At 47.0% G+C, this 25,728-nt stretch overlaps 1 protein-coding gene across 1 annotated transcript in view; it reads left to right on the forward strand.

Moving 5' to 3' along the window:
• Window positions 1-9,149: 9,149 nt before the first annotated feature.
• The window catches only part of ZNRF2 (zinc and ring finger 2), a 45,201-nt gene continuing 28,622 nt past the window's right edge, over window positions 9,150-25,728 (forward strand). The window contains exon 1 of the mRNA XM_054385099.1: window positions 9,150-9,612. Within this exon, the coding sequence (XP_054241074.1) occupies window positions 9,150-9,612 (463 nt within the window). The remainder of the gene's footprint in view (window positions 9,613-25,728) is intronic.

Here is a 25,728-nt window from a genome sequence, read left to right on the forward strand (position 1 = left end):
GTAGCAATGGCTGCTAGGTTAGGACCTCCTTTGCCTCCAGGTAGCAATGGCTGCTAGGTTAGGACCTCCTTTGCCTCCAGGTAGCAATGGCTGCTAGGTTAGGACCTGCTTTGCCTCCAGGTAGCAATGGCTGCTAGGTTAGGACCTGCTTTGCCTCCAAGTAGCAATGGCTGCTAGGTTAGGACCTCCTTTGCTTCCAGGTAGCAATGGCTGCTAGGTTAGGACCTGCTTTGCTTCCAGGTAGCAATGGCTGCTAGGTTAGGACCTCCTTTGCCTCCAGGTAGCAATGGCTGTTAGGTTAGGACCTGCTCTGCCTCCAAGTAGCAATGGCTGCTAGGTTAGGACCTGCTCTGCCTCCAAGTAGCAATGGCTGCTAGGTTAGGACCTGCTTTGCCTCCAGGTAGCAATGGCTGCTAGGTTAGGACCTGCTTTGCCTCCAGGTAGCAATGGCTGCTAGGTTAGGACCTGCTTTGCCTCCAGGTAGCAATGGCTACTAGGTTAGGACCTGCTTTGCCTCCAAGTAGCAATGGCTGCTAGGTTAGGACCTGCTTTGCCTCCAAGTAGCAATGGCTGCTAGGTTAGGACCTGCTTTGCCTCCAGGTAGCAATGGCTGCTAGGTTAGGACCTGCTTTGCCTCCAGGTAGCAATGGCTGCTAGGTTAGGACCTGCTTTGCCTCCAGGTAGCAATGGCTGTTAGGTTAGGACCTGCTTTGCCTGCAAGTAGCAATGGCTGCTAGGTTAGGACCTCCTTTGCCTCCAAGTAGCAATGGCTGCTAGGTTAGGACCTGCTTTGCCTCCAGGTAGCAATGGCTGCTAGGTTAGGACCTGCTTTGCCTCCAGGTAGCAATGGCTGCTAGGTTAGGACCTGCTTTGCCTCCAGGTAGCAATGGCTGCTAGGTTAGGACCTGCTTTGCCTCCAAGTAGCAATGGCTGCTAGGTTAGGACCTGCTTTGCCTCCAGGTAGCAATGGCTGCTAGGTTAGGACCTGCTTTGCCTCCAGGTAGCAATGGCTGCTAGGTTAGGACCTGCTTTGCCTCCAGGTAGCAATGGCTGTTAGGTTAGGACCTGCTTTGCCTGCAAGTAGCAATGGCTGCTAGGTTAGGACCTCCTTTGCCTCCAAGTAGCAATGGCTGCTAGGTTAGGACCTGCTTTGCCTCCAGGTAGCAATGGCTGCTAGGTTAGGACCTGCTTTGCCTCCAGGTAGCAATGGCTGCTAGGTTAGGACCTGCTTTGCCTCCAGGTAGCAATGGCTGCTAGGTTAGGACCTGCTTTGCCTCCAAGTAGCAATGGCTGTTAGGTTAGGACCTGCTTTGCCTCCAAGTAGCAATGGCTGCTAGGTTAGGACCTGCTTTGCCTCCAAGTAGCAATGGCTGCTAGGTTAGGACCTGCTTTGCCTCCAGGTAGCAATGGCTGCTAGGTTAGGACCTGCTTTGCCTCCAGGTAGCAATGGCTGTTAGGTTAGGACCTGCTTTGCCTGCAAGTAGCAATGGCTGCTAGGTTAGGACCTCCTTTGCCTCCAAGTAGCAATGGCTGCTAGGTTAGGACCTGCTTTGCCTCCAAGTAGCAATGGCTGCTAGGTTAGGACCTGCTTTGCCTCCAGGTAGCAATGGCTGCTAGGTTAGGACCTGCTTTGCCTCCAAGTAGCAATGGCTGCTAGGTTAGGACCTCCTTTGCCTCCAGGTAGCAATGGCTGCTAGGTTAGGACCTGCTTTGCCTCCAGGTAGCAATGGCTGCTAGGTTAGGACCTCCTTTGCCTCCAGGTAGCAATGGCTGCTAGGTTAGGACCTGCTTTGCCTCCAGGTAGCAATGGCTGCTAGGTTAGGACCTGCTTTGCCTCCAGGTAGCAATGGCTACTAGGTTAGGACCTGCTTTGCCTCCAAGTAGCAATGGCTGCTAGGTTAGGACCTGCTTTGCCTCCAGGTAGCAATGGCTGCTAGGTTAGGACCTGCTTTGCTTCCAGGTAGCAATGGCTGCTAGGTTAGGACCTGCTTTGCCTCCAGGTAGCAATGGCTGCTAGGTTAGGACCTGCTTTGCCTCCAGGTAGCAATGGCTGCTAGGTTAGGACCTGCTTTGCCTCCAGGTAGCAATGGCTGCTAGGTTAGGACCTGCTTTGCCTCCAGGTAGCAATGGCTGCTAGGTTAGGATCTGCTTTGCCTCCAGGTAGCAATGGCTGCTAGGTTAGGACCTGCTTTGCCTCCAAGTAGCAATGGCTGTTAGGTTAGGACCTGCTTTGCCTCCAGGTAGCAATGGCTGCTAGGTTAGGACCTGCTTTGCCTCCAGGTAGCAATGGCTGCTAGGTTAGGACCTGCTTTGCCTCCAGGTAGCAATGGCTGCTAGGTTAGGACCTGCTTTGCCTCCAGGTAGCAATGGCTGCTAGGTTAGGACCTGCTTTGCCTCCAAGTAGCAATGGCTGCTAGGTTAGGACCCACTTTGCCTCCATACAGAGGAAGAAGTTTCCCATGCTGGGCCCACTGTGAAATCCTGATTGCCAACACCAGGATTCCCTCTGTGGAGGGGACATCTGCCAAACTCAGCTTAACCTTCCAAGAAGCAACTTGCCAAGCAGCATGCCAGCACTTGGACCACAGCTTCTCAGTGGGGCTGGCAAAGCTCTGACATCTGCCAGGACCTGATCCAAAGCTCCTGGGATTCAGTGGGGAAAAAATGTCCACTGATCTCGGTGGCTTTGGATCTGTCCCTTTGCTCATTTCCTTTGATGATTTATACAACACTGAGGTGCATATCTCACTTCTGGAGCACATGGAGCACATGGCTTTAATCTCACCACTTCCCTGGTGACAGGGGAGGAAGTGTGCTGGCAGTTAAGGCACTGAAAACCACTCCTTATTCTGCACATTATTATTACTTTTTACTTCCCCATAGAAGGTAGAAATTACAATGAGAAATCACAAGTATTTTATTTTCCAGTCTTTGCTTGCCCTTAAAGACACAGTAAAATACTACAAAATGCAAATTTTTCTTATGTGTAAAAATGACAATAATGCTTTGTATCAAAATGGGAGGTAAGAGAACATTAACAGCTAAACAAGTGACCTCTTTTGCAGGGAAAATCTTAGTGAGGAAACCTTAGTGAGGGAACCTTTCCAATGTACCAGGGAATCCTCTTCTCAGACTGAAAGGTGAGAACATGTCAGCATTGTGAAGTCTTTGTAAAATCAAGATTACTGGGCCATTGGCAGCAGTGCTCTACCAGGGACACTGCTCTGGACCAAGTCCTGCAACAACAGCAGCTACAACCCAAACTGATTTTAAGCCACAATTCCAGATTCCTCCTATCCTCAAGAGGAGATTTCAGGGGCAGCCAGGAGTTGCTATGCTGAGTATCTGGCTGTCAGACCCGGTACCCTGTGCAGTTCTGCAGGACATATTTCTTCACAGAGAGGGTTCTCAAACAGTGGCATGGTCTGCCCCAGGCAGTGGTGGAGTTGCCATCCCTGGAGCTGTTCAAGCAATGTGTGGTCCTGGCACCTAGGGACATGGTTTAGGATCAACTCTAAAATGGGTTGAGGCTTGGACTGGGTGATCTTTGAGGTCTCTTCCAAATGGATGTTTTCTGTGTTCCTGTGATTCTGTGGATGCCCTCACAAGCACCCATGGAGCCAGAGCACCTCCAGCCTACTGGAGAGATCCACAAAGCACCAGGTGCTTTTCACACAGCAGGGGGGGTGTGTGTCTTTGCTTTGGTTTTAGACTTTCATTCCCCTTCAACATCTTTTTCCTTCTTTGTTTTCTCACTGGCTACTGCAATTTTTTCAGCACTAGATGTCAGTGTGGACTTGTGATACTGGATTGCTCTGCGTTTTTTTTCCTTCTGGAAGAGAACAGCCATCCAGAATACCTCCAACTTCATGACTTTTCTTTACTGTTTGAACTACACGTGGCAAGTGTAGAATTGCATTCTGTCCTTGACTGGGATCAATATGGCTGCAAAAGGGCCTTCCCCATTTTGTGCTCACATTGTGTCTGAGTTAGAGGAGTTAAAATGACTCAAGAAGTAAAGCTTAGTTTAGAAAATACTAGGAAAAAAAAAAGATAAATTATTCTGAACTATCTTGGTAAGTTGTGACTCTGCTAAGATAATGTTTTGCAGGTGCTCCACAGGGATTGTCAATCCTGTTTCTAACAGGACTCATCTCAGCAAGGATCTACTGCCTAGAAAGACACTGCATCATCTATAAATGTCTTGCTACACCAAACTGGTACAGGAACTGTTCTAACTTGACCCTGATTTATTATTTGCCTGATATTTTCTGAATACTGAAGTGACACCAGCTTGGAGCAGAGCAATCAGCCAGGAAATGTATGGTGGTGGCTCTTTGAAGTGGTGAAACAACTGGTTCCTGTCACTCTTTGTTTCTTGAAGAAATGTAGGTCCCTCAGTCTAAATTGTGGGTGGTTTCTGTGCTGTTATGGGAGGGCCGAGGAAAACGCATGAAGCACTCTGGCTCCCTGCATTTTGCAAGCAGCAACCTAGAACAAGACAATGCTCCTCTTGCTCCTGGAGAAATACAAACTGGAGAAGGGAGGAAGCAGGCTCACAATTCTGATTTCTCATCTCTTACTTTCACAGGTTTTGGCTTCTGTCGAGTAGCTCTGAGCCAACATAACAGATGGAGCCTTTCACACCACCTTGTGCTTGGCTTACACCAGGCGTGATGCACAGAAGCTGAGGCAGAAAACGCTGCTGGCAGAGAAGGTGAAGTGCAGCTCTTTGACATTCCCCCTGACTCAGTGTAGCTGTGGCTGAGATCTAGGCCTTCAGAAAACCCCAGCTCTGTACCTTTATATTCTTCACTAGACATTAGCTGATCAACTATTACCCTGATGCATACACACATTTCACACACAGCTCTGGTTTGCTGCCTCTCTGAGCAGCTGGACACTTCAGAAGTCTCTGTTTTCAGTAGCTGTGAAGATGTGGTGTGCAGTGCTGTTTATTTTAAATAGCTGAAATAGTAGAGTAAAAGCTGCACTGATATCTTCCAACCACGGTATGCCCCTCTGGTTGAAGATTTGCACACAAAATGTACTTGCTCAAGCCCTAGTGGGAGCCTAACTCACTGTTAGAAACCTCAGCTCTACATTAGGAATGTTATTACTCTTTAAACCGTTCTCCTTTAGGAAGGAGTCTGGGTAGCTCCCAACAGCTCAAACCTCTGGCTGGCTTTGTTAGTTCAGGGTCAGAACTCTTGTCCAAAGGAAACCTTGCTCGAAACCTTGTTTCAGTGCCTCTGTAAAAGCCACCAAAGAAGGGGACAGGAAGGGAGAGAGGAGGATCTGTTTGAAGGGCTCACTGTTGAGCAAAGCTCAGGTCCCTGTTCTGCTTATCAGCACGCGTTTTCCAAACCAGGCAATATTACGAATCTGCAGTTAAATTTGTGTGCTGAGGCCATGCTGCTACCTTGTATTTTCAAGGAAACTCATCAATAAGCAAGTTCATTATTTTCACTTGCTGATAGACAAAGCAGGGCAACCAGAACTGAAGCAGAGGTATGCACGGAGGTATGAACAAAGAACAGCAGCTACAATTGTCTGCCTCAGCCAGGCTTTTTCCACTATCCTGGACAAAGAACAAAAGGTTAGTTCCTATTTTGTGCTTATTTAAGTAGGAGTAAGATCCCATAGATGTGTTTCTACAGGAACAATATCAGCATTCACCCACTCAGGCCTAGAGAAGTCAGTTATTATATAACAACCTGCTTGCCACCAAGGCCTCAAGAGCTGTGGAAATATGGTCAGCAGCAAGGTGTTCTACTTTCTCTTTGCACTGTTTCCTCTTCGCACTGGTTATTTTCTATGCTGGACAGGAATTTGGCATTTCTATGCAAACTACTCCTGGAGTGTATTAGTGGAGGTCACAGTGCCAGACACCAGCATGTGGTGACTGTAAGGCTTAACAGCTCTCAGACAGTCGTTTGCTAGAAGAAATGCAAGCTTGAAAACCTAGCTGTACTGTTGACTAGAGAAAGAAAATTTCCATATATAGAAACATTTCTATTTAACCATTTTTAAAGAGAGACAGGAAGGAAAGAGCTGAGAATGCTGGTCCAGAAGCATGTCACACTGCTTTTCTTAAGATGTAGGTGTTCTTTGAGGTATGTGTCCTGTTTAGACTCATCCTTGATAGTCAGAGAGCAGCCCTACATGCAACCCAAAAAGTGAAATTCCCCCAAAAATGAAAAATCATATTGCACTGGGAACAGCCACACTATGCAAGAAGGAAACACAGGCTGTCTTGTGATTTATTTTCTGTGAAAGTCTACACTGCTAAAGAGAATTCTCTGATTGTAAGACTGAGTAACTGAATGTTTGGTTGTTTTATTTTTTTTTCCCCATGGACTTTATCATTTAATCTTATACTGAAAAAAACCCCAAACCAACAGTTTATTCACAGTCAACTATAATTTGTATTTAATACCTGCTCAACCCTTACACTTACTGTAAAGAAATCAGAAGTATTGTGGTGCTGTGTACAAATGCACTAGTTTCAAAGCTCTGGTTGTTCTAGCAGCTGACCAGCTTCACTGGTACTCAGGAGTGGAAATTCTTAAAACTCCACCAAACTCTGAGCATGCCCTCTAAACCTGCTCTGAACATGCCACAAGCATTCTGCAAGCAGCAGAAATTATGACTCGTGTTTGCAACATCCTTTGCGCATGCAGATTCTTGGAACCTATCAAGATGGGAATTCCTGAGGTAGCTTTCCCTTCTGTGGCAACATTAACAGGACCTCTATCTTTTCCATGACTGCTTATTTTCTATACTCTTAGTGCCTGTGTGAGACATTTGGCTGAAGCTGGCCAAGGGTGTCAGAAGTAAAGAGTGGCAGAGCAGACCACACAAACCAATTTTCTTTTTGAAGGAAAATGAGCTGCAAAGTGCTCACGCTTGATCTGCCTTTGAGTATGTACCACCAGCAGCACAGACTGCAGCTTCTAACTCACAAGTGGGGATGGCATAGCTTGGGACGGCAGATTATCACCCCCAGCTGTCTGCCTGGCACCCAGCACACAAAAGACCAAGCTGTTTGTCAGACAGCTGTGGAATTTCTGCCTCTTACTGCAACTGGCAACGGTCTACAACAGCATTCTCTAAATGGGGTTCAGATTCTTCACAAGGATCTCAGCCATCCAGAAAAACAGTATCAGAACAAAGAGTTAGGGCTGGAAGACTCCTCTGCCATCCCCAGCTGTGATACCTCCACTTGCAAACCAGGTTTGCCAGAAAGCAACTGTAGTTGTAACGGAGATGAGGAAAGGGAGAAGCATCAAAGATGCCCTGCCTGTACACACGCTACATTTATACGCTACACATGTGTAATATAGAACAATGCACACTTAATTCATGTACATGTAACAGATGTATTGCAAATATTACAAAATACTTTGTATGTTAATTAAGGGTTTGATCTCTTTTATTGTCTTATGAAACAGCCCAGGTACTGTGCCGTTGTGACACAGGCATCGATGCAGCTGGAAACCCTTCCTAGGTGGTATTAAGAATCCTAAGATGGTGCCCAGAACTGCTCCATGGTGACGTGCAGACAATCATCTGCAAACCCCAAATCATCCACAAAACCCACACCGACTGTAGGAATCGTGTTTATATAAATCCAAGGTAAATGACGTTCGATGTCACGTACCTTTAAAGAGCAAAATAATTTAATGTCTCTGATTGATTTGTCATGAGCAAACCGAACCCTTTGTCCACACCAGGACACTTCACAGGGTGGCCGCTTTTGCCTATCAGTCAATGCTCGTGTGAAGCCCTCATCAGCTTTACTCCGACTGAGAGATGAAAATCCTGCAGACCTCAGCCTATCTCCTGTAAGTCAAAGATGTAAGAGATTTTCATCGGTTTTGCCTAGCTTCTCCCCAGCAAAATGCCCAGGTTGCAGACCCCTCCTCCGGAAAGCTCCCGGCCAAGGTCGCGGCCCTCAGGCCGAACGCAGGCCCGGGGCGCGGAGGGCTGGGCACGGCCCTTCGCTCCGGTGTGGGAGCCTCCAGCTTGCTGGAGCCTTGCCGAAGCTATTGGGGCGAACCGCGCAGCTTGCCGCCTCAGCAGCCTGCCCCTGGCCTTGCCCGCTCTGCCGAGCCACCTCTCGCCGCAGCCGGCCCGCTCCTGCACCTGGCGAAGCTCGGCCCACTGCTCAGCCCCCAGCCCAGCCCGGCCCGCCCACCCTGCGGGTCCGTAGCTACTGCCGCCGCCGCCGCCGGCCTGCCTTCTGCCGCCGGCAAAGCGGCGCTTAACTCCCTGCTGGCTAGGGCTGCAGCTCCGGTACCCCGTGGGCTACCCCACAGGCGAGCAGGCGGCCGGCACCACACCCCGTGCGTGCGCGTCCGTATCCGCCAGCAGTTCCCGCCTCGGCCTCACGCTCCGGGAGAACCCGTCGTGGAGAATCCCCCTTCCGTGGGATATGGCCGGGGCAGCTTCGCCGTGCGCCCGCCCACCTGGCGCTGCCCTGCACCTTGCGTGAGGAGACGGGACGGGGCGGCGGGCCCGGCTCGCCGCGGGGCGAGAGCAGCGGGTGCTGGTGGTGGAAGAAGGAGAGGCAGCAACCCCCGCCGCCGTAACGTTCCGCATCCCGCCTGCTGGTGCCGCCCCCAGTATGGCGACAATGTAGAGGAGCGGCTGCGCCGGGGTGGCCGCCCCCTCCCGCCTCCCTCGACACAGGCACGGCGCGCCGCGGGCGGGCAGGCGAGCGAGCGAGCGGCCTCGGCAGCACTGCTGCCGCCGTCGCCCCCCACAGGGCTCAGCGGCGGCGGCGGAGGAGCAGGATGGCGGCGACGGGCGCGGCGGCGGCGGACGCAGCAGAAGTGGCGGCGGACGCGAGCAGCCACGCGGCGGGAGCCAGCACCGTCCCGAGCAGCTTACGGCGGCGCCTCAGAGCCGCGGGCAGCGGCCGCGCCGGGGCCGCCAGCTGAGCCGGCTCCCGGCAGGCGGCTCTTCCCTCGCGACACCGACCTACTGAGCGATCCGTTCCCCTGCTCCGGCGCGTCCTCTCCTGCCTCCCGAGCTCGACCCGCACCTCGGATCGCCTCCGCTGGGGCCGGACTCCCACCGCTCCCGGCCGCCGCGGGGAAGGCGGCGGCGAAGGACACCGGGTAGCGCCGGCCGGCGGCGGGACCATGGGCGCGAAGCAGAGCAGCCCCACCGCCGCCAACGGCCGCACCCGGGCGTATTCGGGCGGGGATCTACCTTCCTCCAGCAGCAGCAGCAGCGGCGGCGCTAACGGGACTGGCGGGCGCTCGGCGGGAGCCGGCGGGCGGTACTCGCACCTGACGGCGGCGCCTCATGCCGTTCCCGGCGGCGCGGCGGCAGCAGGAGGAGCGGCGGCGGCGGGCAGTGCCGCGGGAACGGCCACCCGGAGCCGGTCCTTAGGGGGGGCCGCCGTCCCTGGTGCCCGGGCCGCGCAGTCCGCCTTCAACATCCCCCACAGCAGCGGCCCTTACGGCTCGCAGGACTCAGTCAGCAGCACCCCGGAGGAGGGCGGCCGGGAGCGGCCCACGGGGGGCGGCGGTGGCTCCTCCGGCGGGCCCCGGCTGGTGATCGGCTCGCTGCCGGCCCACCTCTCGCCGCACCTGTTCGGAGGTAAGGGCCGGCCAGGGAGCGGGCGGGCTGCGCGGCTTCTCCCGGGGCTTTGGGTCCGGGCTGGGTGGGAGGATTCTTAGGGGGGTTGTTGTTGCGGCTCTCGGCCCGAGGTGGGGCAGGGGATGAGCCATCGCTCCGGGGATAGCGGAGGAGGCAGGGGCTGGAGCCGGGGTTCTCGGGCCGCTGTCTCCCGTTGTTCGGTACGGGAACTGTGGAAGGCGGGAGCTGAAATGGTACAGACCCCGCGGCTGGGCGGTTGGGACGGCCGAGGAGAAGCGGTGCGGGCTTCCGCCGGCGGCTGGAGACTCTAAGAGCTGTAATCGCTGCCTGTGTAAATACTCTTGCCTGCTACTTACATAATTAGAGTTTAATTGGATCATGTGTCTCTGCCGTTTATTTTAAAATAGGACCGAGCCCCTCTTCAGGTACTGAGTAATGTATGGCCCATGCTTGTTCCTCTTTCTGAGTTATTGGATTCTCAGTTCTGAAAGTCGATTCAGACAAATGGAAGCTAAATTAAGTTTCTTTGTTTTGTTTCCCCCGAAGAGATGAGACGAGCTGGATAGCTTGCAGCACCGGCACCTTGTTTTCTTGGGGATGGCCTCGTGTGCTCTTGAGGCAGGAGAAACGCTCCTAACCTTTGAAATTAACGAGGAAGCTGAGACCCTGTCAGAGGCATATTAGGCATGGAGCAAGTTGTCATAGGTTTCTGTTTGTTTTTCCCGTGTTTTTCAGTAGGGCTGGTGTAGGACTTGTGTTCTACTGCCTATAAGTAAAGATATCCTATAAGTTGCCAGCTGCTTTCAGAGTTGCTGACTACTTTCAGTACTGCTTATTCTAAAGGTCACTCTTCATACAAGTCAAATATTAAGGTGCAAGGTGACTTTTTGAATGGGTAATTCTAATACGTGTGTATATCATAACCTGTCTAAACACTAACCAGCTTCTCCAAAAGCTGTCTTTAGGGAAGGAGAATGCTAATGTAAAGTTCCTGCCTTTCTGTGTTCCAGTTAACCTGTTTGTGAATGTTATTTGTAGGCTGAGTTTTCTTCTTATCTGTAGTCTGGTTTTAACCAAAGCAGAGCTCTCTTCAGCTCAACCCTTCTAGGGTGCCAAAGCTTCTGTCCCATGTGGGTGTGTTGACCTGAAGACAGCGGAGCTGTTACTTCCTAGATCTGAAACTGCCTCCTCCCAGCAGAGTGGCTGAACATTAACAGAAAGCTGTCAAACCCTGTTCTAATGAAAGCATATTTGCCCTTAAAGAACACAGCTGTTCTCACAACAGCAGGCTGCTCAGTAGCAGGGCTTTGTTGTGAGCATGCTTGTTGCACTGTCAAGGTGGTTTGTGGGGGAAGAAGGTGCCTGCATTTCTTTTAGTGATGGAAGGATGCCATGACACTGAGTGTATGTGGTTCATGCTAGGCACAGGGCAGTCATTAAAGCCAGGTGTTACTCAAAGGTAAAACATTCTTTTTTTTCCTCCTTGCTTAAACGTTGTCTTGCAACCTGCTTTGCTTCCTGGAGAGAATGGATTAAATGTAAATGCTGTGATGAGGATCAATAACCTAGGAAACTTTATTCAGATGCTGGAAGGTCTCTTCAGAGTAACTCTGAATTTCTATGGCATGCAGTAATCTCTTAATCACTGTACCACACCATGTTTTGTCTTTTGATGATTTCTGAAACTGGCACGCTAAAGAGGATGTAGGATGCAGTAGTGCAGAGCTGGATGCTTTTCCCATTGAGGCAAAGCACCACGAGGGGTACACTCTCCTCGTCTGCTGACTAGTAAATAAAGAATGCCATGTGTTAGGGGTTGGGTAGCAAGTTTCAAGATCTACTGTCCTTATGTGATCACAAGGCGGTTAGGAATCTACTTGCCTTTTCTACAAATCTTTGTGTTTCTTATCAGGTTAAATAACTGTATAATGATAAGACTGCAACACCTGTGAAATCACTTGAAGCATTGAGGTTTTTCAATTTAAATATTCTCTGATATCAGTGATACATGATACCACATAACATTGATTCTCAGCATCCTTAGTTGGTTGCTTGCCTTGTGTTTTCTTGATTCCACGTCATAACTACATACTTGCAATGAGTGGCCCCACTGGAGATCATATATCATAAGTATCAGCATGGTGAAAAATAACTTGAAGCATTGTTTTTGTGCTGATGGTAGCTAGCTCAAGCTTGCCTAGGTGTGGTATCTGGCATTTGCCTTATGTATCCTAAGCCTGCTTGAAGTCCCCTCCCTTGTTTTGTAACTTGCAAATTAGCTGTATTGTTTATTTTTCTCTTGAAAAGTACAGAAATACATTTTGAGGATGAGCATAGCAGTTGTATGAAAATTAAAATAAAAAAAGAAGAACAACTTCCACAAGTTGAACTGAATCTCCAGCTATTTGTTTTTATGGATGCTGCTTTTCTTCATCAGTGACATGTGGGTGTTGCATTTGTTAAATGACTGTAATTAATTTGCTATTAGTGAATTACAGTATTGTCACTTTTACTGAGCAGCTTTGCATGCTGGAGTCATGTATAAATATTAACTCTCTCCTGTAGCATGCTTACATCCCTGCTGTACTTGGTCCTTTGAGCCAGGAAATACAGTCTTGTGTTCTGCATGGTAATGGATAGGACAGTGTGATGAGTTCTCTCTGGGTGCCTGGCAGGGGAGTGGCAGTCACAGCAGCCTTTCCTGGCCTTCATGCTCTGACCTCAGCCCGGGGCACCTTTGTGATCAAAGTGCGAGGGAGCAAATGCTGCTGTGACCTCCTGTCTCCTCTGGGGAGAGTTCAGGTCGCTAAATGGTTGGTCTGGCAACAAGAGAAATGTGCCTGTGTTTAACTCTGTGCTGCCAGCGTGCCTGCAAGCAGGCTCAGAGCAGAGGTCTCTTCTAACCTGAGCCATTCGGTGATTCTGTTTGTGATGCTGTTTCTGGATAGTCACAGCAGGGAGAATTCTTAGTGGAAACACCTAATAGACATAATCTTTCTGGTGTTCAAATTTAAATCTCTTCTTGGGAATGTTGTTGAAAGACAAGAATAAAACTTTTAATTTTTAATTTATTTTTCTTTAAATGTCTGTTGGGGAAGAATGTGTAAAAAATTCAGCTGAAGGTAACAGAAATGTTACATTTTGAAACTTCTTCATCCAAGCTGATTGACCAGAGACCATACAAAGTATCATACAAAATCTCACGTTTTATACCATTAGATACAATTTGATATGATGTATTTGTGGACAAGTTTTTAAATACATGGTGATGTCAAATACAATTGTTGACAGCTTTCAAGACATGGATTAATAATTTGAAGATTAAGTTGTGTCTTTTCAACTTTATTAGGAAAGAACTTAATTAGGAGAACATTCTTTTCAAGTCAAATAATGATCAGGCTTTTTTAATCAAGGACTTTAACAGTTCAGGATTTATGGCCAGCTACTGAATGTCCATAAGATACAATGGGTGAAACCTTGTAGGTCTGTTAGACTAGCAGTGGTTTGTAGTAATAGCTGTTAAAAGTAATGAGAAAATTCATAGATTCATGGAATGGTTTAGGTTGAAAGGGTCCCTAAAGACCCTCTAGTTCTAAACCCCACGCAATGGGCAGGGACACCTTCCACTAGCCCAGCTTGTTCAAGACAAGTTGGGTGAGGCCTTGAGCACCTCCAGGGAGGGAGTATCCATGGTGTCCCTAGGCAACCTGTTCCAGTGTCTCACTACCCTCACTGTCATTCTTCATTCTATAGAATTTTTCATTCCATAGAAGAAAGTTCAGGAAAGCTTTGGGTTGTAATCTGAGTTACTTGTTGGATTGTGGGAAGCAGCTGTCAGTAGAAGAATGATGTGAAGCCTTGGAAAAGAAGGTTTTTAGATGTACCTCATTCAGAATTTGGAAGGAGTGTAAGGGTTCAGTCTAATAAAAGTGATATTTTGCATGCAAATCCTGCCCTTTCTCTGAGGTGTGCTGGCACTGCTGTTGGCTGTTGTGAACACAAACAAGCCTGTGGACGTTTTCAGGTGTTTTGCTGTTGCAGTTCATAGATGTTACAAGGCACAGAACAATGAAAGCTGAGGCTATCTTTGCTCTGGTGTTTGGATTTGTCTGCTGACCTGGCTGTACCAGTGAACCTCAGTCATATCCATGTTTGTCCACTTTGAAAAAAGGAGGGGTATAACAGTGAGGCTTGCTGGAGTCACCTGATTGTAGAAGGTTAAAATGGAATCCACTCTGAAAGCTGAGAGAAATAGAAATGTGTGTGTATGCAGAGACATCTCAACCACAGATTGGGGTGAGGTAGATGTGCACCTCATTTTCTCTTCAGTTATACCAATGAATTGACTCCAAAGTGACAGAGGAGTGACTTTTGCAGTCTCTGAATTCAGGCAGGGGATGTTTTGGAAATGTGTTACTGTAAAGGGAAATGTGTTACTCTTCTAAAGAGAGAGGACAGGATAAAGTAGCAGAAAGTCCAACACTACCACCCACCTGCTCCAGCTCAGTCAGGAGAGTGCTTTATTCTCACATGTTTAGTGTTTTGACAATGAGCTAAAAGAACTGTTTGGGTCTTCTGGTAGTGAAGGCCCTGGGAGCCCTGTCTCATTTCCTTCTCTGTGATGATGAGAGGCTTGGGGTGCTGGAATGAAGACTGAGGTGAGTGATGGAGGATCTTTGAAGGGTTTCTTTTTCTTCTCCTGCCTGGTAAACAAAAGGGGGTAGGAGAAGCCAAATAATAAAAATGGGAGCACTGCATTTAGGGGAGAAATGTAACTAGTTAAAGTTGTGAAGAGAAGGAAGCAGCCCAAGTGTAATGGCATATATAAATACTGCTTTTGGCTATCAGCACCACAATAATACCTGGTTGAGCCTTTCCAGTGCCACTTCAAACAAGGGCCTTCCTCTTTAATGTCTTCTAAATACCTCTCCAACCCTGATATCTTGTCAGTGTGCTTCTCCTCATCTTCTTTCACCTAGCTGCAGATTAGTCTCCAACAACCTCCCAGGTACAATCAATCAATCATAGAATGGCTTGGGTTGGAAGGGACCTTAGAGATCATCTGCTCTGACCTCCCTGCCATAGGCAGAGACACCTTTCTGCTAAACTTGGCTCCTCCAGGCCTCGTCCAGCCTGGCCTTGAACATCCCCGGGGAAGGAGGCATCCATAACCTCCCTGGGCAACTAATTCCAGAGTCTCCATGGTCTTAATTCCAGTCTCATTTCTGGTAATTTCTTTGTCTCATACAGCAAGCCTTTTGTCACTGTTAGAAAATCAGAACTATTTTGAAGACACATTGCTTACCCATCTGTTTGGGTAAGTTCTTTCCTCTTCTTGCTAGATGCTCATGGAAAACTTCATCCTGTAAATGTTCTCCATCTACCCTCTTTCGTTTTGATTTTTTGGGTAGGTTTTGTCTGCTGTTTTGCAGATGTGTGAACCAAACTTTTATTATTTTCAAGCTCTTTCTGCAGCCTATTGCTCATTATTGGTTTAATTTCAGCAGAGAGGTATGGTCATTTCTACAGATGGGGTTAAATTACTGTGGTAGTGGAACATGTTGCTCTTACAGATGTTTTTAACCTGTGAAAAGAAGCAGTGATACATCTTGGAGTGCTTTGAGTTTCCATTTCAGCATATCTTTAGAGACATTCATCAATCAAAAGAAAACAACTTTTATCAACCCCACAATTCCCTGAGGAAAACCAGAAGAGCACTTCTTAAGCATCCAAGAAAGTGGGAAATTGTATTTTGCTGTCTACCCTCTGATTACTTGTTTCTTAAACAAGTGCTTGTGTTCTCAAGGCCAGTTTTTCATCCTCCTAAATGATCATTAGGACTTCCATAAGGATGTCTTGGTGTGCATCCAGAGCTCTTTGATGTCTGTTATTTGTTAGGCTTCAAAATCCTGATGCTTGCAGAAACTGGAGGGTAAGGCACAGCAAGAGCAAGACTGGTTCTCACTTTCACTCAGGACAAGCTGCTTTTTTCTGTGTGGAGGCTGGGTAGAATTGACTTGGGAAGAGAGGACAATCTTGGGATGCCAGACTGCCTGCCAAACAACACGAGGTGCTGTGTGGAATTAGACTCTTGTTACTCATCTTTAGGAAGTGACCTACCTGGGTGTTTGCTGCTTCTTCATCTGCTGTGCCTGAAAACCAGACCACCGCAGGCTGCGAGCAGTCCCCAAAGGGTGGGTGTGATGCATACCACTGTGGGTATTTTTAGTAGCTTGTGTTTGCTAACTGACTTAGTGTGCTATAAATACCCAGTTCTCATCTGGCATGCACTTTGCACAGCTTCTAGTAACTTATAATAAATTCACCTAAGAATAACGGCAGGAAAAAATGAGCTGTTAGAATTTATTTGGCTTTCCATACGAAGTGGCATTTATAGAAAGCAATTATTTAGCAACATTTGAACTGTAAATGGCTTTTAAAACTAATGGTGTTCAAAAACACTTCCTAGTCAGGCTACCAAAATTAGTCCCTATGTCAGATTGATTTATACCGTAAATTCATGATGGCTTTAAACATTGAAGGTGGAGTTCTTAGCTATGATGGGTTAGTTGAGCATCTGAAGTAGCATCAGAACTACATTTTTTTTTTTTTTAATTTTAGCACTAGCAGGTTGCCTAAGCATAGATTCATAGAATGGTTTGGGTTGGAAGGGCCCTTAAATATCATCTAGTTCCACCCTCCACTACCATGGGCAGGGACACCTTCCACCAGCTCATGTTGCTCAGAGCCCCGTCCAGCGTGACCTTGAACACTTCCTGGGAGGGCAGTTCTTTACTAAAAACTTTAATATCCTTTTAAAAGAAGGCTTTGTGTAGGATTAAACCAGTGATCAAATCACACACTGCAAGAGTCACCTGTGTTCATGCATAATGGCTATTCTGTGGAGAAAAATGGAGCTTTAGTATTACGCTCTTGAACTTTTTATTTTTGTAAAGTAGGCTGTATAGACATTTGCTTGAATTGAAGTATAGTTAAGGCAATTACCTTTTTTTTTTTTTTAATTACTAGGGGTCAATGCAAAAAGGGAAGGGTCACATATCTTAGTAAAACACAGATTTCTCTGTCCCAGTTTTGAATTGGACACAAAATTGAAGGAAAGGCTCTTGCTGAATTGCCTTGAGTGTAGCCTGACTGCGGTTCTTCTGTCCTGCTAAAATAAAAACACCCATGGTGTACATGAACAGATGTGGCCTTTGTGGAGGAAATGTAAAGTGGGTGAAGCTTTCCATGTGCACTATAAGAAGGGTACGCTTGGAAATGCTTGCTGCAGATTGCCTGAGCAGAGACTGTTTGGAGAATCTTAAAAAGAATTCTTGTATAATGAAATCTGGACCAATGAGGTGAAGTTCTTTCAGAAAAGAAACTGTTTCCCTGCTAAGGATTCCAGATGGTTCCTTGAAAAGAAGCCTTGGTCCTTTCCAACTCAAATCATTCTATGATTCTTTCTATAATGCTGATTATCTTAAGTCTGCCATTTTCACCCTTTTGCATATTTTGGTCTTCTGGGATACTTAATGCTGTCATTCCCACTGTGCCCTGGGTTTAGTGTTACGCATCCCACTCTTTCCACTAATGTGTTGAAAAGCTGAAAGTAGACCTATCCATGAAACAGGAGGTTAAACTCTGTCCCAAAGTGTTGAACTCTGGTCCTGAGTGTTGAATGACAATCATAGAATCGCAGAAGGGTCCTCAGAGATCATCTGCTCCAACCTCCCCACCATGGGCAGGGAAACCTCTCAACTAGACTCAGCTGCTCAAGGCCTCATCCAACCTGGCCTTCAACACCCCCAGGGAAGAGGCAGCCACAGCCTTCCTGGGCAGCCTATTCCAGAGTCTCACCACCCTCCTACTGAAGAACTTCTTCCTCAGATCCAGTCTAACCCTGCTTTGCTTCAGCATCAAACTATTCCCCCTTGTCCTGTCTCTAGACACCCTCAGGAAAAGTCCCTCTGCAGCCTTCCTGTAGGATCCCTTCAGGTACTGGCAGGCAGCTCTAAGGTCCCCCTGGAGTCTTCTCTTCTCCAGACTGAACAACCCCAGCTTCCTCAGACTGTCCTCATAGCAGAGGTTCTGCAGCCCTTGGATCATCTTTGTTACTCTCCTCTGAAATGATCTAGAGCAGCATGTGAATGAAGACATCATAAAATTCATGTCTGCAGAGGGGCTGTGTGCTGTCAAAGAAGCAGCCTTTGAACCTCTAACCCAGCTGTCCTGACTTTTGGATGCCAGATAAGTGTGCAGCCATTCGCTTGCTTCTGAAGAGCTGAGTTATAATGAAAGCTAACTGCACAGTGGTGTATGTTTGCTACAGCTCAGCCTTGCTCTGCTTTATGTCTTTCTCCTATCCCTGGATTTGTGTGCTTTATAACTGACAGAGTTTTCAAAGATGGATGATGTTTCCAACAGGTAGAAATGTGGTGCTGAGAGATGTGGTTTAGCCCCAGACGTGCTGGAGTAAGAGAATTGGTTGGACTGGATGATCTTGAAGGTCTTTTCCAACCAAAACAATTCTATGATACTGTGCTACTTCTTTGTAACTATGGATGTGGGAAGCCAATGTTTACAATGTTTTTGAAGTGAAATACAATGCTGAAATAAGCTTTCAGTTTGGAGGACATAGAGGTTTCATTGCTAGCATAATGAACCTTGATTTTCATGCACTTGCTAAGACCCGGATCCAGCAACAGCATGCAGCTAAGGAGTGGAGGAAATGTTCCTTGCAAATTTGGGGCTAATTCTACTGCAAACAGCAACAGGGAGGCAAACACAAATCATGTGGTGTGTGTTGTGCAAGTGTGGGGATGCATGCAAACGTTCCTTGAAATATGTTTAGAAGCAGATGTTTTTATTCAAAAGGTGGCTGCCCTGACACTGCTCACAAAGGTGCAGAATTAGAATGGATGAAAATCAAAAGCACCCCAGGAAATGTTAACCTCAAAGGATGTCCCTTAAAAGGGAGGCCAAATTTGTAAGTAAGAGAGAAGAGGGGATGAGGTCTGTATGGAATGGGGGTGTTTCTTGTAGAGTCCTTCCTTAGTGGGAGACAGGGAGAGGTGTGCTGGTCCAGGTGTTTTCCAGCCTCTCGAGCTGTCATCTTGTGGCAGACCAAAGCTGTGTGTGCAGGTCTGCTGGAGAGCCTCTCCTGTGTTTCAGTTTGAGACATTTTTCTTTCTCCTAGAAAGATGCAATTGTGGGTATTACGTTCAGTTTGGATTTTAACTTGATTATCCTCCTTTCCATAGCAATAGTTGATGTGTTGTTGGAGGAGTAATGCTTAAAGAGAAATACACTGAGACAACACTTAATGACTTCTGTATCAAACGGAAGCAATTTTCAGGACATTCTTTATTTTAGGGTATCTATTTTTGGGTATTTTCTTGTTTCCAGTCTTCTAACTTTCATTTCCCCAAACTTGAATATTTCAGTGTAAGTTTCCCTTTCCGTTAGCAGTATTTTGAAGGGCACACAAGTTAAAACTGGTTGAACTTGCTTCCTCAAAGACCTAACCTGTTACATCTGCTGGACACTGAGCACATGGCAGCAAAGCCTGTCACCTATATGTCAACACACTGAACTCTAGCCCTCTCAATTTTGAGTTTATGCCTTCCAGGTTTGTCAGGTCACACAATGACACACTTGTCATGCCATGCCAGATGTGAAATTTCATACAGAAATAGGAGAGGAAGAAAAGCTTCAAGTCATTACCTTGCTTTTTCTTGCATTTTCCCAAGTGTGGTTTTCTCTATGTATTTAGCTTTGTGTCCCTCCAGGCAATGATGATACATGTACCAGATACAATGCTTTTAAGCTCCTGAGACAGTTTAGACACCATGTGAACAGCTTTACTGGAGCCAGCAAGTCTTCATGTGCAAGACTTTTGGTGCACCTACAAATCTACCTTGACTGGCCTAATCTGGTTTGTCAGGAAGTGTCAGAAATTGACAAGGTCCTGCTGAAGGAGAGGACCTCCTTCTGTAATCTTAGCACCTTCTGTCATCTTAGCATTTGTGTCTTTAAATTGTTGGATCTCTAGCCCCCTGCAGAAACTCCTAACTGGGAAGCTAATTCTGATGTTTTTCCTCACCCTGAAGCCATTGCATGGTCTGACAGTTGACCTCTGTAGCTGAGGATGGGGAATGTCACCACAAGGACCTGTCCATAGAGGACTCAGGATAGAAAAAAGACACTTTGTCAGCCCTTACAGTCAGTTATCACTGCAGGCAGTACTTCAACACTGCATTTTCCTTTCTCACACAGTGTGTTGGAAAACCACAGCCCTTGCTCTTGGAACTCTAAATGAGTGTCAGAATTGTTTTAGGTTAGTAGGTATACAGCAACTTTTCACAGAATGATAGGGGTTGAGAGGGACCTCCAAAGACCATCGATTCCACCCCCTGCTGCCAGAGCAAGATCACCTAGCACAGGTCACACAGGAAGACATCCAGGTGAGTTTTGAATGTCTCCAGAGAAGGAGACTCCACAGCCTCTCTGGGCAGCCTGCTCCGTGGCTCTGGCACCCTCGCAATGAAAAAGTTTTTCCTTATGTTCCAGTGGCACCTCCTCTGCTCCAGCTTGCACCCATTGCACCTCCCTGAGCAGAGCCTGGCTCTGTCCTCCCAACACTGTCCTTCACAGCTTTATAAACATGAACAAGGGCACCCCTCAGGCTCCTCTGCTCCAACTTTACAGAAAAGGGCTTACAAGAACAGATTTAATTCTAAGGAATGAGGTGTGGGTGAAAGTCTCTTTGTTGATGATTGTATCATGTGAAAAGGACCTTGAGGTTGACAGTTGCTTCCTGGCACTGGAATGTGGGAACAGCTGTGCTTAGCCCTTTGGGAGCAGATGCTGTTTATCTATTATTTCTTAACTTCTTAATTGAGAAACATCAATTTCCTTGGGTCTTTTATTTTGACAAATAATTTTACCATTGGAAAACTTCCTAATGAGCAAATCCTTCTTAACTATTTCACAACTGATTCCCAGTTTTGAATGGAGAAATTTGCAACTGATGCATTTTTATTAGTAGATAGTTCTTTCTTCCTTACCATCAGGAGGGGCTTTTTTCTTTTTGATTGTACTCAACCCTTTCAAGTGATTGGATACAATTTCAGCAGCATCTGTGGCCTTGAAACATAACCAAAAGGGTCTTTATTGCACCGTTATGGTTTAGGATCTCTCAGGTTTTGAATCTGCTTACTTTGAGGCACTTAGACATGTATTGCAAATTAAACCTGTCAGAAAAGAAGCAGGGTGGTAACGAAGCAGGTGACATTTAACAATAAAGTAACTGTCTCAAAAACCTGAAGTTGCTGTTTCTGCCTAGCCAGATTCAGTAGGATAGATTGATAAGAGAATTCATTAAAGCCAGAGTTATCTGGCTATTTGTGCTAGCTACTACACTTGACAGTGCAGTCTGGCATCCCTGTGTAAATAAGAAAAGCCATCTGCAATTCTTTGAAACTCAAAACATCTGGTTGGGCCATGACCAACCTCTCTATAACACAGAAAAAAGTGCAGCTGCAACTGTGTGTGCAAATTGGCACCAGGGCTGCAGAGACAGAGGGGGATTTCAGTTTTTTTCTATACTTACATAAACCTCATCATTCCTTGTGCAGACTGAAATTAGTGTCTCTGTGTCTTTAAGCTGTGAAACCTACCCAACAACCGAGACTGAACTCCACTAAACGAGCTGGATTCTGGGCTGGCTGCCTTTTGTCATAGTAGATCTGTTGTGTCGTTGCCGTGGTATTTCGCTAACTGCACTAATTAGTCTGTCGTTAATCCCGTTGTTAATCACGGCAGATTGTTCAGTGCTCGACGTGCTCTGCGAGAGCCAAGGAGAGCCGGAAGGCAGAGGCCGCGCAGGGCAGCGACCGTTCAGCACCCGCGGCCGGACAGCTCCGGGGGGTCCCTGCTGCTTCTCCGGGGGTGCGCCGCAGGGTCCCAGGGGGTGCTCCTGTGGCTCCCTGTTGCAGCTCCGGGGGTGCTCCGTGTGGCGGTCCCTGCTGCTGCTCCGGCAGACGGAGCAAGCCCTGCTCAGAGTGGTGTCCCCGCTGTTAGCCCCAGGCCGTCTGGGTGAGCTGCTCCCTGCGTTAAGACCGAGGGTCTGTGATAGCCCCGGGTCGCTGCGATGCAGAAAGCAGCTTTGGCAGGGTGAAAAGAGAGCAGGCAGCCTCCCACCGGAGTGCTGCTTGTGCATTGCCTCTGGCTCCCTGACTCACAGCCCTACAGCTCCTGTCTCTTGGTTCTTTTAGAAAAATCTTATCTGGGTTTCAGAAGTTCAATCTTCATCTGTTTGCTCGCTCTCATCCCAGAACATAGATTTCTTGCCACAGCCTTCCCAGACTTTGGTAAGCTAGCTTCCTTGTTCTTAGTTTCATCGCTGTTATTTGTTTTTCATGTGGTTTAAAGACTTTCTGAAGCCAGTTCTCATCTTCATCATATTTTTAGTCTTATAGTTTCATCTGGGCTTCCCTGCTTGGTTCCTTCTAGTAAGTGGAAGTAAAAGAAAAAGCAGGTTATAGAGATCCTTTATGTTATCCCACTGTTAAATTTTCTTTGATGCTGTGTGACACTACTTTTTTTTTCCAAATGAGATGATTACAATGTTTGACCTTAAATATTTAAAGACCTGGAGAAACTTGTGATATGTTTTTGAATTAGTACTAGAGAGATGCCTTGAGCAGCGGGAGGCTCACTGAAAGGTTATTTTGAAAGGTTAACCTTTCAAAATAACATTAGTTTTTCTTGACAAAAGGTTAGCAATCAAGAAGGTGGCATTCTGAAATATTTACAGATGGTTTTGCATCCAGTAATGCTGAGGTAACAAGATCAGATCAATCTTCTGCGTGGAGGAAAAAGAACAAAACATCTAAATATTTAATTTCATTTAAGGACTTTCAAAGCCAAGCTGGAAAACACAGCAATGCTTTGATTCACATGTGAAAACAGCATTTCTAAATACTTCAGTGACCTTTTTCACTTCTTTTTCTGACCCTGCTGAAGAGGTCTGTGTGGCTTCAATATTTTTTCCCTATTGTTAAGTGCAGTTTATTTAAGGTAGTGTGTGCTTTTTGTCCTACTTACTGTTAGCTTTTTATAAATGTCTTGCAGGATTTTCCTTAGGGATGGGAACCTAAAGTAAACATTACTTTCTTTTTATGCTGAATATGTTTTTGTACACTACTATACTATTAAACCAGCTTCTGGGAGAACATCAGCAGCTTTGTTCAGTGTGCCACTAAGCAAACAGAAAGGGAAGCCACGGGATTTTCTTTCACTCACTCCCTAGTGGAAGAAGGGAGTGAATTTCAGAAGGAAAATACACTGGGTTTGCTGTTTCTTTTCTTGGAATACATTAATTTTGACTTCTAACTGAACAATGACCATAATTAAACAAAATTAGTATTAGAGTTTCATCAGTGTCCTAGAAAAGCTGTGTTTCCAAATCAGTTGTCCCTAACTTATAGAATCCCAGGTTGGAAGGGACCTCAAGGGTCGTCAGGCCCAACCTTTCTTGGGGAAAGCCCAGGTGTGCTGGTTTGAGGCCAGCCAGAACATCTCTTGCCCCGAAAGGGACAAAAGAATGACACACGCAAACGGATTGGAGAGTGATGGAAAAGTTTAAATGGAAAAACGAATTGGTGAAGCTACAGAACACTACAAACTACAAAGCATAGTGGAAAAGAACATCCTAAAGCATACAGAATCCCCTCACAGGATTCCCAAAAGCTTCCCAGTCCTCCCTTCCTCCCACCTGAGGGTCTACCCAACCCCTCAGGGCTCTTCCTTCCCCCCCCTCCTACTGCTAGGCAAGTCTCAGGCTGGCCAGGTCTGAGACTGCCTCCCCCTCCATTCTCCTCCTGGCATTAGGCCTAGACAGGCCTAAGAGGCCTTGAGGATACTCCCCCGGCATTACCCGATAAGAGAGGACATCTCCCATGGGAGCAGAGGGAAGAAAGAGGAAGAGAATGACTCTGCAGATGGCCTTATAGGGTGCAGGATTTATGGGTAGAAATACGCCATTTCCTGTGTCCACCCCTGTGGGTGGGCACCCAGGACACCAGAGGTGTATCTCATGTAGCAGTGGCAGGGGGCATCCAGCCTAAACTGCCACACCAGGCTAGACAAGTTGGCCTAGCACCCTATTCAGCTGAGTCAGAAGTTTCTGGTGTTGGGGATTTCACCACTTTCCTGGGGAGATTTATGATGGTCCTTGTTGTGAAAGATTTTCGTCTTGTGTCAAATTGGAATCTCCCCAGTAGCAACTCATACCCATTACCCCTCATCTTCTTTACGTGAATCCTTGTAAAGAGGCTGTCTCCAACTTCTTCACAGCCACCCTATAGAAACTGGAACGTGGTGATGAGGTCTCCCCTCAGCCTTCTTTTCTCAAGGCTGAACAAACTCTGTTTTCTCAGCCTTTCCTCACATGGCAGCTTCCTAATCCTTGGGTCACCTTTGTGTTCCTTCTCTGGACCCTCTTCAGCCTCTCCACATTTTTTATACAGCAGAAACTAAACTTGGACACAGTATTCCAGGGGGGCCCTGACAATCCGTGAGTGGGACAACTTTGCCTCTGCTGGTGCTGCCCTTGTTGATGCAGCCCCAGCATCCTGTCGCCTTTCCTTGCTGCTGCAGCACACAGATCAGCCCTGTTGAGCTCATCCACCAGGAGCCCAGGTCCCTTTCTACATAGCTGCTTCCCAGCTGACCGGATCCCAGCCTGTGCTGCACTCCTGGGTTGCATTTTCCCAGGTGCAGAACCTTACATTTGCCCTTGCTGAACTTTGCCAGGATGTTATTAGCCCACTCTTCCAGCCTATCCAGGTCTTCCTGCAGGGTGGCTCTCCCTTCTGAAGTCTCCACTTCTCCACTCAGTTTAGTGTCATCAGCAAACTTCATCAGGGTACGCTTGATCCCTCCTCTGGATGATTTATGGAGATACTGAACAGTATTGGGCCTGATATTGATCCCTGGGGCACCCTACTTGTGGCAGATTGAAAAGGAGCTGTTTGCCAGAAGCCTCTGGGAGCAAGCAGCTTGTCAGCCAGTTCCCACCCAGACCACTTGTCTGGAACTTAGCTTATGGGTAACTTTGCAGGATTGAGGTCAGACCGTGGCCATATAGCTGGGAGCTGTGGCAAGCTGTTGGGTAATTTCCAGGGCTGCATGATGCTCTTCAATATTACTATTCTCCCCCCCCCCCCCTTAAACTTGCTTTGCTGGAGAGATGATGTATACCATGATTTCATTTATAAGGCAAAGGATTTGAGTGGTCACCTTCTAGATGGTATTTCCCAGGTATTTTGGCTTCATAGGTTTGGTATAAGCACAGTTTGCTTCTGAGGAGTTACAGAAACATATGGAGATAGGGCAATGAAGTAAGCAGTGTTCATGTTTGCTTGGATGAGGGGGAATGCAGTTAGGGGTGGAACCCACCATGCAGGTACTTTCAATTTCTTTCTGTAAAACTGTGAGAGAATAGAAATTGATAATAGCAGTTGTCATAGCTGGAGCTTTAGAAGATGTTCTGTATCTTTTACAAATTCACAGATTTGTAAAATGGTTTGGGTTGGAAGGAACCTTAAAGAACATCCAGTTCCAACCCCTCTGCCATGGCAGGGACACCTTCCTCTAGACCAGGTTGTTCAAGGCCTCATCGAACCTGGCCTTGAACAGCTCCAGGGAAGGGGCATCCATGACCTCTCTGGGCAGCCTGTTCCAGTGTCTCACCACTCTCACTGTAGAGAATTTCTTCCTAATATTTAGTCTATTCCTAATATCTAGCCTAAATCTACCTAAATTGTTTGTGAACAAGCTGTTTGTCCATTAAAAACTCAACCAACCACAAAACCAAACCTACCCTCTCTGTAGCTGCCCATATGAATACATTTGAGATTTGGAGATTTGTCAAAATTGTTTTTAAAGACTCAGATTTGTTTATCCCTGCTCTTGCCTGAGCATTTGTAGATTAGAAGACCATATTTTGAATTTCTTCCAGAAGGCTTGCTGGGTTTATTTTGCTGGATGGTGCTACCTTCAGTGCCTTAAGGAAGGTAACTCACAGCACATCCACACCATGATTTCCAG

This window comes from Indicator indicator, chromosome 11 (assembly GCF_027791375.1).
Source record: "Indicator indicator isolate 239-I01 chromosome 11, UM_Iind_1.1, whole genome shotgun sequence".
Classification (NCBI taxonomy): domain Eukaryota; kingdom Metazoa; phylum Chordata; class Aves; order Piciformes; family Indicatoridae; genus Indicator; species Indicator indicator.